This window comes from Erithacus rubecula (genome assembly GCF_903797595.1).
Source record: "Erithacus rubecula genome assembly, chromosome: 13".
In the NCBI taxonomy this organism is placed as follows: Eukaryota; Metazoa; Chordata; class Aves; order Passeriformes; family Muscicapidae; genus Erithacus; species Erithacus rubecula.
The window spans coordinates 9,842,949-9,857,105 of record NC_136665.1 but is presented as its reverse complement, the minus strand read 5'-3'; the positions used below and the strand labels follow the sequence as shown (position 1 = coordinate 9,857,105).

The window sequence follows — 14,157 nt, the reverse complement described above, 5'->3', positions numbered from 1 at the left end:
CATATCTGATCTTACAGATACTTTCCTTTTCCTGGGTCCCCAGCTCCTTGTTAGCTTCCAGAAGAGACCCCAGCCTGCTCTGATCTTACATTTGTGAGCTGCATCTCCTTCAGCATTTATGTTTGTCTAGCAACAACATTTCCATTTGTGGTCAGAGCCACAGAACAACAGGGGCTGTAGTTGGAGGTAGGGGAGTTAGATTCAGCTGCTGTAGCAAAGCTAAACTAATACAGATGTTTGTGGGATGATTTTTCTGCTCTGAAGTCCTGTACAAACTAAAATTCTGCATTTCAAATATGCCCAGGTTGATTCAGGGTTTGGTGGTATTACTTGGGTGTACCAGGAAGGAGGATTTGGTTTTCTGTGCTTTAGTTTCTCTTCTGTAGTATTTCCCATTTAGCTTGTGGCTGACTGCTGCTGCCCCATATCTTTCTCAATCCCATCTGAAATGAAATCTCTGGTTCTAGCTGATTCCTAGCACTCATAACCTCAACTTAAAGATGCCAGGTTCAAAACTGTTATTTATTATTGTCTGTGAAAGTGCCTATGGGCAGAACAGATGTGGAGAGAACATGGAAATTATCTCTTGGGAATTCACTGGGATGTGATGGGATGGGGAGATGGAGAAGTGCACCTACTGGATGGGATGGTTCTTGCTGTGGCAGGCTACCTGCTCTTGGAGGGTTTCTGCCATTTGACCCCCACCTGTTGCTGGACACATATAATGGGATATTCTCTGCCTCTCAGAGTTCTTAGTTCAGATGTAACATGAAATCTTTTGGATCTCTTTTTAGATTATACCTTTCCTGCTTCATCTCAGAAGGCATTGCTGAAACGAAATGGGACACAAGTAGACAACTGGGAAATGGCCACTGTCCAGCCACCAGCAGAGTTTGTGGAGCCTGACTTGCACACACCTTTCTCCACACTAGAGGAGGAGGAGGGGCTGCTCCCTATAGACAACTCAAGAGGAGGAATGGAGAGGCTCCAGACCTCTGGACCAGAGGTTACATCTTCTGAACCAGTGGACCAAGAGGACTCCTTCTCTCTTCTGTTTTCTACAGCCTCTGCCAGGCCAGGTGTTGTGACTGAGGCAGCCACAGGAGGGCAAGAAGAGGACTCTATTTCTCCAGGCTTAGACCTTGGGAGCAGCATGGGACCAGGTCTTCTATCTGTGCCCTCTACTTTTTCTACTACTGTTGCTGCAAGATCTCCCAGTGATTCAGAAGAACTCTTTGAGGCGACCACTGAAGACACTTGGGCTGTTGGGGGAGCAGATTTGGAGCTGACTGTGGCTACAACAGGAGCAGAGCTTGCAGAGACCACAGTAGAGGCTGATGTGGAAGAGCATTCAGCCAGGGAGGAGGTCTCAGAGCCCACGGTGGGCTGGGAGATGCTGGAGCCCACGGTGCTGACTGAAACGGAGCAGACAGTGGAAATGCCTGTGGGGACACCCTCTCCTGCAAGCAGCTCCCCAGGCACCCAGCCTCTTCCTGGCAGAGAGCAGCACCCCCCTTCCATGTCTCCGTGGGACAGAGCTGAGGAGCCCCCCCTGGATCCTGTTTGGAATGACACTGAGTCAGCCACTGGGGCTGCAGGGAGGAGCTGGTCACCGCAGGCTGGGGATGCTGGGGATGCCCGCATGGCCGTGCTGCCAACTCAGCTGCCCTGGGACCCAGCACAGGTTGCACTGCAGCAGGGGCTGGCTGGGAGGTTGCAGTGGGGATATTTGGCTACTTCACTCCTGGGCAGTGTTTAATCCCATCCCTAAGTCTGACTGCTGGAAGTAGTTTTTTTCTTCACCCAGTCAAAACTGAATTTTGAGAGAGTTATTCACGGCAGTTCTTAAGGGTATCCATCATCCTTGGTGAAAGCACTGGCCCTTCTCATCTTTCTAGCTGCACAAAATCCTGCTTCTGATATACAGAAGCTGAACACCTTTCCTCTGGGGCATGCACAGCAGAGAAAACAGCTCCTTGTTTCCTCAGCCTGCATTATTGGAAGTGTCAGGACAAACATGGCCCCAAGGATTTCTGGAAGGGGAGTGAGAAAGAAAGTGCTGTTTTTGCTGCTGCTGCCTGCAGGGACCAGATGCAGAGCAGGTGGAGCAGAGTACAGTTATGTGTGAGGATGTTGGTCTAGGAGAGCTTGTGGGAGAGGAGGGGTGAACTGCAATTCCTGAATCCAGCAAACTGACAGCTGGTTAGGAGAAGAAATGTAGCAGGAGCTGACTGGTGAGAAAGTACCAAGCAAAGCTTTTAATTTTGCTTTCTGCCTGTGGTGCTCTGCAGCCTGAGCAAGTGACTTGGTCCCTCTGTGCATCCTATCTTGCCTGCAAAGTGCTGTCCTGTCTCACCAGTTTGTTTAAGGACCACAGAGGCTACTGGTTTTGTGTTAAGTGCAGATAAGGCTGCAGGCTAGAGAGCTTTCCACTGAGAATCTGTGTCCTCCTTGAGTCTAGATAGAGGTGGAAGGTCAAGCTGAGCTGTGGCAAGCTGGCAGAGTAACTTTGTCCCTGTTCTGTGTTAGCACTGAAATGGTGATTCCTGCTTAGAACAGAGAGTTAAAGGACAGTCACATCCTTTGAGAAGTGCTTCTGGGAGTATGGTATAGTGCCTTGCTCCTGTCCCTTGTGTACCCTGTGCTTTCAGCAGCAGAGTTACATTCACACCTGAACCCAGCTGTCTTTGTCTTGTCTCTCCAGGTGATCTGCAAAGACTGGAGCAACCTTGCGGGAAAGAACTATATCATCCTGAATATGTCAGATAACATCGACTGTGTAAGTCACTCCAAAGAGATGTGATGGCACGGGGGCAATGGTGTTCAGAAAAGTGAAGGAAGGCACAGTTCTTGCTGTCTGCATTCATCACAAAACATTTTAAAAGCACTGAATCTCAACCTATAGAGGTTGTGAAGAGAAGGGGAGGAGGACAGAAATATTCCTGTTCTCCTAAAGGGAAAAAGAGTGGGTGGAGAGAAATGATTTTGCTCCAAGTCTAGCACATGTCAGTTCCATATTGGTTTTTTTACTAACTTCTGGCTGCTAGTCTGTGCCAGTCAGTACCTGGGTTGTTATGAGACATGAGAGCTTTTAACATTGCACCTCTTACAGGATTGAATGCAGTTCTCCTTCCTTCTTTTCCTTTTCTTCCATTCCTTCCAGCATATAGTAACAATCCTCTGGTGGCTCAGAGGAATAGGAACTCCCATTTGCACTGTGCATGGTTAAGTCTCAAGGAGCTATCACTAAATCTTCCTTAAGGGTTCTTCTCCCCACCCTATTATCTTCTGTGTTATCTGTGTCTGTTAACCAGCCATGCTCTGCTAATCCAATGCCTGTCCATCCATCCTCATAAAGCTGCAGTTAATTCATGAGCCCAGAGTCCTTTGTGGATCCCTGATAAAAGGGCTTGTTCACTTATAACGGGCTTTTTATCAGGCACTTAAAAACCAGTTGTGAAAGGCCTGGGGTTAAGGTGTCTTTCATAATTCTAAGAAACTGTTATGAGCTTGACAACCTGAGTCCAAAATGTTTCACTAAGAAATTGTGTTCTGGCCTTCTACATCTGCTTTGTGGGGCTCCTGCTGTGGGCATAGCCAGCTGGTTCTGTTACTGCAGGGTTGCTCTGTGGCACTGACTTCTTGCCACTACTGGTGAGTTCTTGGTTGTTGTTTATTTTTTTTTCCTTTTTTTGAAGGTGGCCTGTTAGGGGACAGGGAAAATTGGGAAATTCCGATACACAGTAAAGCATGTTGAATGTTGTAAGAATAGATGAAAAGTCAGTCTTTTTCCTCCTAATTTAGGAAAACCAGTGTGGAGGGTTTTAAGTATCTTTGCTACAGTTCACAATCGTAATGCAGAAAAGGAGTCCTTGAAAACCAGTGTCCTTCTGCTCTGTTTCCTTCATGTTCCCATCACTCTCCCATCTCTGTGGACTTTAAATACTGGTTAATTTTGTAATATGTAGTAACTTCCTTTCTGTGGTCACTTGTATTTGTGTTGTTTAAACCTCTGTAAGGGGAAGAACTGAAAAGCAGATGTGCAGATCTTTCTTGATCAAATTATGTCTTTGCTGTTAAATCCTCAGTTCTGCCTTGCTGGAGGAAGGTGGTGCCCTGGGATAGGCAGGACTGAGCTGTTTTTCTACTTGATTTCATGTTTCAAAACACATTTCCCAGTGAATGATTTGTGCTGTACTACGCCTTATTCAAAGGGACATTTGTTGACATACATATTTAACATGAGCATCTCATCCTTCCCTGCTTCCCATTTCCACTTTGCATGAGTGAAGCTGGAATCAAGCTCTTCTTCTTTCTGCTGATGTTGATGCAGTTTGTTTCCTACCTTTGGTAATTTTCTCAATTTGGGCACCTCACCTTCTGTCTGCCTGTCCCTTTTGTTTTCTGGTTTCTGTATCTGAACATTGTGTTTGGGTATCTGGGGCTTTGAGGGAGAACCTGTGTTGTAAGTGCTGTAGTTTGAATTAGTGTGAATGGGTATTCCTCACATATTTCAATGTTTTTGTGCCATGATCTGCTGTGTATTGACACCACTGAAAAGCTGAGCAACAAGGAGGGTGCTTAGCTCCTTCCAGAGGGTTGCACTTTGGCCTTCAATACACTTCATGGTACCAGACTTTTACCTGCTGCAGGGACTATGTTTGTATTTCTGGGTTAAGCTGAAAGCCCATTTGTCTTCCCAGTGGGCTCCAGGCAAGGGAATCACTTCAGTCTCTGTCTGGGCAAATCTCCCACTCAACATAGCTGGAGGAGTGCAGGCTCTGACCCAGCAGTGGTACCTGGCTGTGCATTGGCAGGTGACCTCTACCTTGGCACAGGTGCATTCAGGCTCCTTCACTGCTCCCTCCTCTCCACCATGGAGAATTGATCAGTGCTCTGCAACCTCTGCTTTCCCCATCACCAGAAACATCTCACTTCTGTCCTCCTGCTCCTGACTCAGCTGTTCCCTTTTCCTCTCCCCAAACGAGAGCCTCAGGCTGGCAGTGAGACCATGAGCTGGAGCTGGACCTGAACATCACAGTGCTGCATCACAGTGCTGCTTCCTCACTCAGCTCCTCCTGCCTCTCCATCCCAAAACCCATAATTTGATGAGAGGAGGCACTGCCAGGCTCTTGTGATTCAGGCTCCAGTCATCGATGTCTTCTCCAATTAGGCCATTTTTGGCACAGGCCTGTGCCTGCCCTGAGCGCTTCAAATTGCCATGGCAACAAGAACTCTCCATTTTATTAATCATCCTTGTGGCCTTCAGGTTGGCATGGCAACTGGAGATGAGAATAGAAGCACAGGAATGAGAAAGCAGCAGAGGAGCCTGCTGAGGGCTGGCTGGAGCACGACAGGCTGAGCAGCACCTGCTGACCCCGCGCTGGCTGTGGGGAGCAGCCTGGCTGCTTCCTTCCCACCTTACACCATAATGTTGTTCCTGGGAAAATCCCTGAGTGCCAGGAGAGCTGGGCTTGGTGTGGGGCATATGGCAGCCACAGGAGCTGAGGAGGAAGGCTGGTGCATCAGGAGATGTTTGTGGGTCCGGCCTGGCGCACTGTGCAGCGGAATTTCCTGCCAGGTTTAACACTGCTGGCTCTTGAGAGGTCTCAGCTGCCCTGTCCCTACCATGCACTCACCAAGGTTCCTTTCCTGTGGCAGGAGGAATTTCGGTTGGAGAGGGGTCCCCAGCTGTTGGCCCTGGTGGAAGATGCCTTCTCCAGGCAGGCAGAGGGGCTGCAGGACCGCTGGCTCATCTCTCTGAGCAAACCCAACGAGAATGACAAGCACTTGCTAATGACACTGGCAGGGGAACAGGGTAAGTGCTGGCAGAGGAGCCTTCCTGTGATGGGGAGTGGGTTTAAGGGGCTCCCAAATGGAGGTACACAGCCCTGTTGGAAGGAGCTTTTGCTTTCCAACCCATTTCAGTCCCACTGGTTCTTGGTGTTCACTGGACTTGAGGGATGGAGAGGGACTGAGGACATCTTTCTTCACATCTGCCTTCTGGGCTGTCCCTCACTGCTTGCACAAAGCTCCATCTTCTGCACTTTGCCTTCAGCTTTGCTGCCTCCCTGGATTGCCTTTCCCTGAGCATCTGTCAGCTTTCTCCTGATGCTTATGTACTCCCCTGCATGGCAGGCTGTGACAGCCTGCTCTTGGTTCACTTCCTAACCTATCAATTTTTAAGTCCTGTCTGAAGTAGGATGGTTCATAGTGCTCTCCCTCATCCCCAAATAAACAAAAGCTGACAGTAACATGGGCTGGACAGGAACATTTTACCCTCTTTATTCCTGTTTTGGTACAGGGGTCCTTTTCCTGTACTGCTTCTGCTGCCTGCTTAGTGACAAAGGTTTCTAATATTGACATTGTGGTCTCTGTGACCTTTGTGAACCTGTCTCCATGACTTTCTGAGTGCTGCTGCTTGCTCCCAGAGCAAACATAGATCCTGAGAGCTTCTGTGGTGGTGGGGAGAGTACCTAGGTTGCTCTGATATCAGTTCATCCCTGGATTTTTTTTACTCCTTTAAAGGGTATTTGGAGGTACCCTTGTCTGTGATCCTGTGTTCTTTCAGCCTCCTGACAGAACACCAGTGAACAAAAATGTGTGTTTCCCTGCCTCCAGCCAGTTGGGGATTTTAGACTGATGAATACATCTGACTAACCTGAGCTGAGAGCAGCACTCATCCCTTCCTCTACTTCACAGGTGTTATCCCTACAAAAGATGTTCTCATGGCACTGGGGGATGTTAAGAGGAGCTTAGCTGAGGTAAGAGCTTGTCTGCCTGCATCCATTTGTTAAGACCAGTTATACAATTAAAATAAGCAACTTGAAAACTGGGAGTATGTCTCAGTCTAACCAAGTGCTGAACCCACAGCAGACAAACAGATGAGTTGATGCTTGGCAAACTCCCTTCTCCCCTCACTGGTAGCCAGGCCATCAAATACCTGCTCCTTTTAAGAGAGTAACCATGGGTTATTCCCTCCCTGCTTGGGAAGGGTCTGGCTTGGTTGTGAGACTGCTTTTCACACATTCATTTTGTTGGGATTCTCAGTGTCACCCCTTCCATACTATTGTCAAAAGCAGTGTGGGTGCTGCAGACCTCCACATTTGGCCCTGCTCACCCTGTGGCTGTTTTACATACATTGGCTTCTCTTGACACATTCACACACCTTCCACAATTCCAGGGTCTGCATTTCACTCCTTAAACTCCCTCCATAAGAGTAGGCAGAGGTCCTGGGTCAATGGATGCCAGACTCCTCTCCCATCTGCCTCTAGACCTCACATGTTCCCTTCTAACCCTGGGCAGCTTGGAAGAGGATAGAGATGAGGACAAATCAGTCCCATGATCTCTGGCTTTGCCCCTTTGTCCTGCAGGGTATGTAGGCACTAGGACCTGATTCTGCTTGAGTTTTTTGCACCAACCACTGGAGTAATTTTGCTGATTATAGCAGCAGGGTTGGGCCACTGCCTTGCTGGCTGTCTGCTCTCAGGTTTTTCCCTGAACTAACAAACTGGTGCGGTTAGACAAAGCAAATTAAGTGCTCAGTGGTGTATTGATTGGCTTACACCAGGGAAAGTGCAAAAAGCCAACCCTGTAGAAATTGTGTGACTGAAGGATCAGCACCTAGAACTGTCCAGAAAGCAGGATTTGTATGGATCAAGGTTTGACTTTGCAACCATGGCCCCATATTAACATGGGTCCTACCAGAGCCTCCTTGCTCCATGCCTCTGACTCTGACTGTCAGGAATGAAACTCTGCTGCCCTTGTACAAGCATGGGATTGCAAGGAGGAGGGAGAATATTCTCCTAGACCTGTCACACCTACTATTGAATTCATACATAACCTGTTTCAGATCTGCCAAGTCACTGGGACCAAGGCTGGGCTGGTTGCTGACAGCCACAGGGGGCCAGTTTCTTGGACAGCTATTCCTAAGCTTTTAGGCTCAGCAGGCAGCTGTCCACTTTCAAGACCTTGTAAAGACCACTATGCCCTCTTAGGACCTGAGCTTTAATATAAACCTATTTATTAGGGTTACATTCTCTGCCAACTGATTACCAAAGCCTCAGCACCTGTTAGTAGTCTGTGGTTTGTCTTGGGAACTCTCAATCTTGGACAGTGTCTCCCATGAAAGCATCTTTGTTGTACAAAAGGGTGTGATGTCCTTGTGCAGGTGAGCGGAATGAAATTGTGCCTACTGTCATTTGCTGATATATCAGCTTTCATGGAAAATGGTATTATGTATAGTTATGAGCTTTCTAGTAATGTAAGAAGACAGTGTACAACCTCAGTTTCCAACCCTGACTTTTAGTTCCTCTGCCCACATTCATGGTCCTGTACTTGGAGCCTGGACAGTCTGAAGAGGATTCTTATCTGCCTGCAGGTCAGGACTTTCAGTGTACTGCTTCCTTCCTTCCAGATTGGTATCCAGAACTACTCAACCACCACAAGCTGCCAGTCACACCCCAACCAGACACGCAGCGATTATGGGAAGCTCTTTGTGGTGCTGGTGATCATCGGCTCCATCTGCGCCATCATCATCGTGCTGGGGCTCATCTACAACTGCTGGCAGAGACGCCTGCCCAAGATGAAGAACATGGTGAGCACTGGGTGTGTGGAGAAGGTAGCCAGATCTTAGCCCTTGGGATGGAGGATATTGGAAAGTTAAGAGGGCAATAGTTTTCCCTTACCCAATTATGGGACATAGCTGGATACTCTGCTGGAGCAGCAGTGGAGTTCATTCAGGTGTAAGAGAGATGTGCTTAGAACATCTCGTTTCCAGGGTGAGGATTGGGCTGGGAATAAATCTACCTCTTCCCACCAACTCCACAAAGTTCTCTGTGACCCTCACAGCCTGGTGTGACTGTGCTTCCCAGCAGCATTGAGACCTGTCCCCCTTTGTCTCCGTTTGTGTCCTCTCGTCCCGCAGTCGCACGGCGAGGAGCTGCGCTTTGTTGAGAACGGCTGCCATGACAACCCCACCTTGGACGTGGCCAGCGACAGCCAGTCGGAAATGCAGGAGAAGAAGCCGAGTGTCAACGGTGGGAACACCATCAATGGCCCTGACAGCTGGGATGTCCTGATCAACAAGCAGGCGAGCGAGGATGTGGATGTGTTTGAGGAAGACACGCATCTTTAGAGAAAGGAAGGAGGGAACCACCCTCTTAAACACACTTGTTTCTCTCCTATTTTGACTGATGGACCATGGGATCAGGTGGCTTCTCAGGAACTTCTTAAAACCTTTAAACAAGTCTTTGGGCAAGTTTTCTCTATGGAAGTCCTGAGCCTGCATCTGAGGCTTGGAGCCAGGAGGATCACGGAACAGAGGGAAGCGGGAGGGGTGGGTTTATAGATCTCCGTGTGTGTGTTCCTATCAGTAGCACCAATGCTTTCATCACCTTTAAATGCACTCACTGTATAGTGGTAGTGGCTGTGGTAGTGGCTGAGACTGTCTGGATTGGAGAGACAAGACGGTGGGGCTGCCTGCCACCAAGAGTCCAGATTTGGGGAGTAATTCACTTTCCAGATCCTGACCTTGAGAGCACATTCAGTCCATGCAGGTGCAGTAAAACCAGTGCATTCTGGATGGAGGGGAGCCAAGATTCCGTCAATGTCCTGGGCAGAGTTTGCATTCCCCATGTGAATACAGGTTTTCTAGTGCTCTAGCATTCAGCTACTAATTGTATGAGAGCTGATGTTTACATTTGGGGAAAATACCCCTGCCACCCACTTCCTGCTGTCATCTCATTTCACCCCTGGTACCACAAACAGCCCCACTCCTTTTTTCAGCTCCACAACTCCAAGGTGAACTTGTGAAGTTTGAGCACTTTACCCTTGCTTGACTGCTTGCAGAAAATTCAGTGCCATGGTGCAGCATTTTAGATGGAAATGTGTTTTAGGTTGGAGCGTTGCTCAAAAATGATGTTTACATGCCTCTTTCACAATAGCCTGGGAAATCAGCAGGAAAATATACCTTGTCTAAGTGTAAGTTTTAAACTGGCTGGCCTTTTCCACTCCAGTTCTATTTTTCAGGATAGTTTGGTTTCAGTTGGTTATTTTGCAGTAAATATAAAAACTATGTGAAGCTTTTTAAATAGGGAAACAAGTAATGTTCTCATCCTTTTGTGTCAATTTCAGCATCCTGCCCTGAGGGAAGGATGGAAGTGTTTAATATCCCACAGGTATAAATCAGGGTAACATCTTTAAAATCACTGCATTTAAACAATGTGAGAGCCAGTTCTGATGAGATGAGAATCAGATGTAAGAACTCCCCAATGAATGTTTCTCAGGCATGCCTAAGGCAACTTTGAGGCTCCAACTCCCTGAAGATGTGTGCTAAAGGCACGTGAATATGTGTAATTGTTCTCTGAGCCCTGCCTAAACTACTGTCAAGCCTGAAACCCCAGAACATTTGTTTCTTCTGTTACTGAGGGATTGAGGGACTTGCTTTGGTCAGAGGCACCAGTACTTCTCTCCCTAGTGGTGATCTGCATGCTTGTTCCTGCGAGGTGCAGCTTCACTCTTGGTCTTGAAGGGGACCTTTGTATACAGAGGCCCCAGATATGCAGCCTGATGCTGAGCCTGTAAATCTATCACTGTGTATAGAGACCTGTAGCATGTTCCTCCCTGGTGTGTGTGCCTACAGTCAAGGTGCAAGAGTCTGTTGTTGCAGTTTGTGTAGCGTTTTGCATACAAACTGAATCACAGATCACCTCGATGAAGGACCACTCTGATACCAGTTTATTAGGGATTCAAGAAAGGTGGTAACCTTTGGTTTCCTATCCAGATTCCAATTTTCAATGTTTTTAGCCTGCCTCCATAGATAGCCTTTCCTGGTGTTATGTAGGAGACAGTGATCATCAGCTCCTTTTGTACCTTGGTAGGGTTGCAGAGATGCTCAGAGTTCCTTCTCCTGCCCCAGCAGTTGGTAGTGGGGGACAGTCCATGTCCATGGACAGCCATACATGGCCCTCTCTGGCCACCCTTCACTGATGGCTCCTCCTGAGTCTGATGGGTCTGTGCAGTAAAACTGCACAAACCCATTGGCTGTGTTGAAGGCACTTCGGGGCTCACAGGATTAAATGCAAATTGTTGTTATGGTGAGTAAATTAAAGCATGGAGTTAAAATTTAAGTTTTTATAGCACTTAGCATAATGGGCCTAGCATGCCCATGGCCTTTAGGCAGCTGCACCGTGTCAATCTTTCCAAGTCCAACAATCCTCATAAAATATTTTTTTTAATGCCCAGTGGCTGTTAAGAAGATAATGCTACCAATCAGATGTGAATCATTTCACTCACAAGTCACTTCCCTGGTGCATATCCCTGCTAAGAGCTGCTTTGCTGCCCTGTTTTCTCTCCACTATCCTAATTCAGAGAAAGAACAAGGCACTGATAAAGCAATGCTTCTGGCTGGGCTTAGCACCTCCCAGTCTTGTGTAAAGTCTTCAAACTTTAAAGAAAGCAAGTGGGCTCAATAATCAGCTAGCAAGTTGCTAGCAAGCAAATTCTTCTAATTTGCTCTTCTGGCCTCTCGTGGCCTGGAGGATTTTCCAGAGATGCTTTTTTCTGTCTGGAGCATCCAGGTGAGAGACACTTTAAGGGTGGCTGTCGTGAGGCTGAGGACACTTTTCTGCTGTCTCTGACAGGGTGCACCTGGCTGTATGATCCCAGTTTAGCTTCAGAAACCTACTGGTTGATAGAATTTCACTTTAGTCTGGTGATACTTTTTATCCTTTTACAACTCGTTTTTTCTCTGTATCATTTTTTTGCACTAGGCTGATCTTGTCAAGTCAATTGCACTGTTGTCCCTCTCCTGCCAGCCCTGCAGGGACATCTCGGGGACCTGCGGGCTGGGAAGCACTGTAGAGAGGCTTTTGGCAGCCCACTTTACTCTGTCCAGTGCTTGCATTTCCAGCTCTGTACAGGGAGGATGTAAAGAGGAAGAAAACCTTTGTCTTAGCATTTGTAACAGGAAGCTTTTCTATCACCCTAATGTAGTTAAACTTCTTTTTAATAAAAACTGTGAAAGCTGGACTTCTCAGAGCAGTGTGCCAGGCAACAGAGCAGATGCAGAAGACAAAGCAGTTCCTGGGAAACTTTGCCACCTACTCGGACATCACCATGATTCCATCTGCCAAATGTTTGGTCGCACTGACACCTGGTGGTGGTTGGGAGTTGGAAACGAAAAATTAAAAAGAAAAAAAAAGGACTTTTCTCTTAACTTTGGGTATTTGTTTCCTGTGACTTGCCTAGGATAATCTGCTTTATGCACGAGGGGCTGCAGTACTCGACTGTGAGCAGAGGGGCTTGTGCCAGGCATGTCAAGGATGGTTTGTGTGAGGATGTCCTGGTCTGCAAAGTAGAGAGATGGGACATTGCCTGGAGTCACCTGGGTAACAACACGGTCTCAGCTCCATCTTCCTGCTTTGTCTGCCACTTGCTGCCTCTGCTCCTTGGGACCACAGCTGGAATGCAGGCACTCTGCCTTGAAATGGAGGTGGTTCTTCAGAGAGAGCATCAGGTGCTGTTGTGAGGAGCTCAGTGCCTCGGGGAGCACCGGTGATAGCATCGTCTGGATGCACAGCCAAGGTCAGAGTGGCTCTCCATCTCTGTGGGATCCTGCCAGATGTGATCTGGGATGGCCACGCTGCAGATTACTCCGAGGTGTCACCCAGATATCTGGAACTGTGCCTGTAACACAGAGTTACACGTGCCAGGACTCTGAATCCTGCACAACACTTTGGGGTATGTAGGGTGGAAAGAAGCAATGAGGAGTGACCCAGTAACTGCACTGAAGGATGTAATGCAGCTTGAAAATACAGTTCAAGAGACACTTTAAGGATTCCTCTGGCAGAGGATTTGGTGTGAAATGAAGGTACATTATCCTGAGGATTATTGCAGCGTGACCTTAGAGCATTGCAGCAGGGTCCCACTGCAGCCACTGCCATCAGCAACTCATCTGTTCCCGTCTGCCTTTGCAGCCATGCAGGAGCACATCTGTCCTTCACAGCAGGTTTGGGACAGCTCCAGCAGTCAGACACAACAAGCACCTTCATCTGTGCTGGCTCATGAGAGCCTCATGTGCTCATCCATGCTGACAGCCAGGCTTTGAGCTGTTCTCAACACCTTCATTCCTGCTGGACACAAACTGCAAGCCCTGGCCACTGCTCGGGATTGCTGCCGGAGAACACTTAGAAACACTTGTGTCTGGCCCTGGAAATAACAGGGTTGTGGTTTTGTTTTCTTTGCAATAAAACACACCTCCTGGGTGTCTGAACACTGACTTGAGTGTGGTGCTTTGCTTGGTTAGACCTGCCTGAATTCATATCTGCTGCATCTCGTAATGCAGTGGTGGCCAGGGTTTCTCTGCCAGGATGGGGGTTGTCAGCCTGGCCCCCCTTCCCTACAGTGCACTCCTTAATTCTCCCATCACAGGCTTCTAAGGAAGCCCTGAGCATGCCAGGTGCTCAGGCTGTGGAAACAGGCTTTCCCCATGGAGTACTCTATTCTTCTAGTACAGGACCAGCCCAGGACACCTTTCCTGCTAGAGCACAAACCTTTGTTCCACAGCAGAGTCCCTGCCTGTGTTCCCTGTGCCATGTATGCCCCATGCAGCTCTCCACTATCCCACACCTGCTCCAGACCTGGAACCCACACAAAATCACAGAATTATTAGGGTGGGAAGGGACCTCTGGAGATCATCCAGCCCAGCCCCCTGCCAAGGCAGGGTCACCCAGAGCAGGTGACACAGGAACACATCCAGGTGGGATTTGAGTATCTCCTGAGACTCCACGCCCTCCCTGGGCAGCTGTTCCAGGGCTCTGCCACCCTCAACGTAAAGAAATTGTTCCTCGTGTTGATGTGGAATTTCTTGTGTTTTGGTTTACGGTCTTTGCTCCTCGTCCTGTTGCTGGGCACCACCAAAAAAGTCTGGCACCATCCTCTTGGCACCTGCCTTTGAATGGATTAACGAGACCCTCTCTCATTGCAACTGCACGTAGTGCAGAGAGAGCCGTGCTGGGCCAGCTCCCCTCCTCAGGTGTGTTCCAGATCATCCCTCCCCTGGTTTATTCCAAAGCAGTTCCCCTTTTTCCGAGCCTCGGTTCCAGATATTTTCCCCCAGTTTATTCCTGAGCAGCTTCCCTTTACCCGAGCCCCAGT

The 14,157-nt window shown here is 48.3% G+C and overlaps 1 protein-coding gene across 1 annotated transcript in view; it reads left to right on the top strand.

Annotated features, from left to right (window-relative positions):
• The window catches only part of PODXL2 (podocalyxin like 2), a 30,715-nt gene extending 18,685 nt beyond the window's left edge, over window positions 1-12,030 (top strand). The window contains exons 3-8 of the mRNA XM_079316633.1: window positions 795-1,684; window positions 2,705-2,779; window positions 5,662-5,818; window positions 6,703-6,764; window positions 8,417-8,596; window positions 8,927-12,030. Of these exons, the coding sequence (XP_079172759.1) occupies window positions 795-1,684; window positions 2,705-2,779; window positions 5,662-5,818; window positions 6,703-6,764; window positions 8,417-8,596; window positions 8,927-9,136 (1,574 nt within the window). The 3' untranslated portion in view covers window positions 9,137-12,030. The remainder of the gene's footprint in view (window positions 1-794; window positions 1,685-2,704; window positions 2,780-5,661; window positions 5,819-6,702; window positions 6,765-8,416; window positions 8,597-8,926) is intronic.
• Window positions 12,031-14,157: the final 2,127 nt, after the last annotated feature.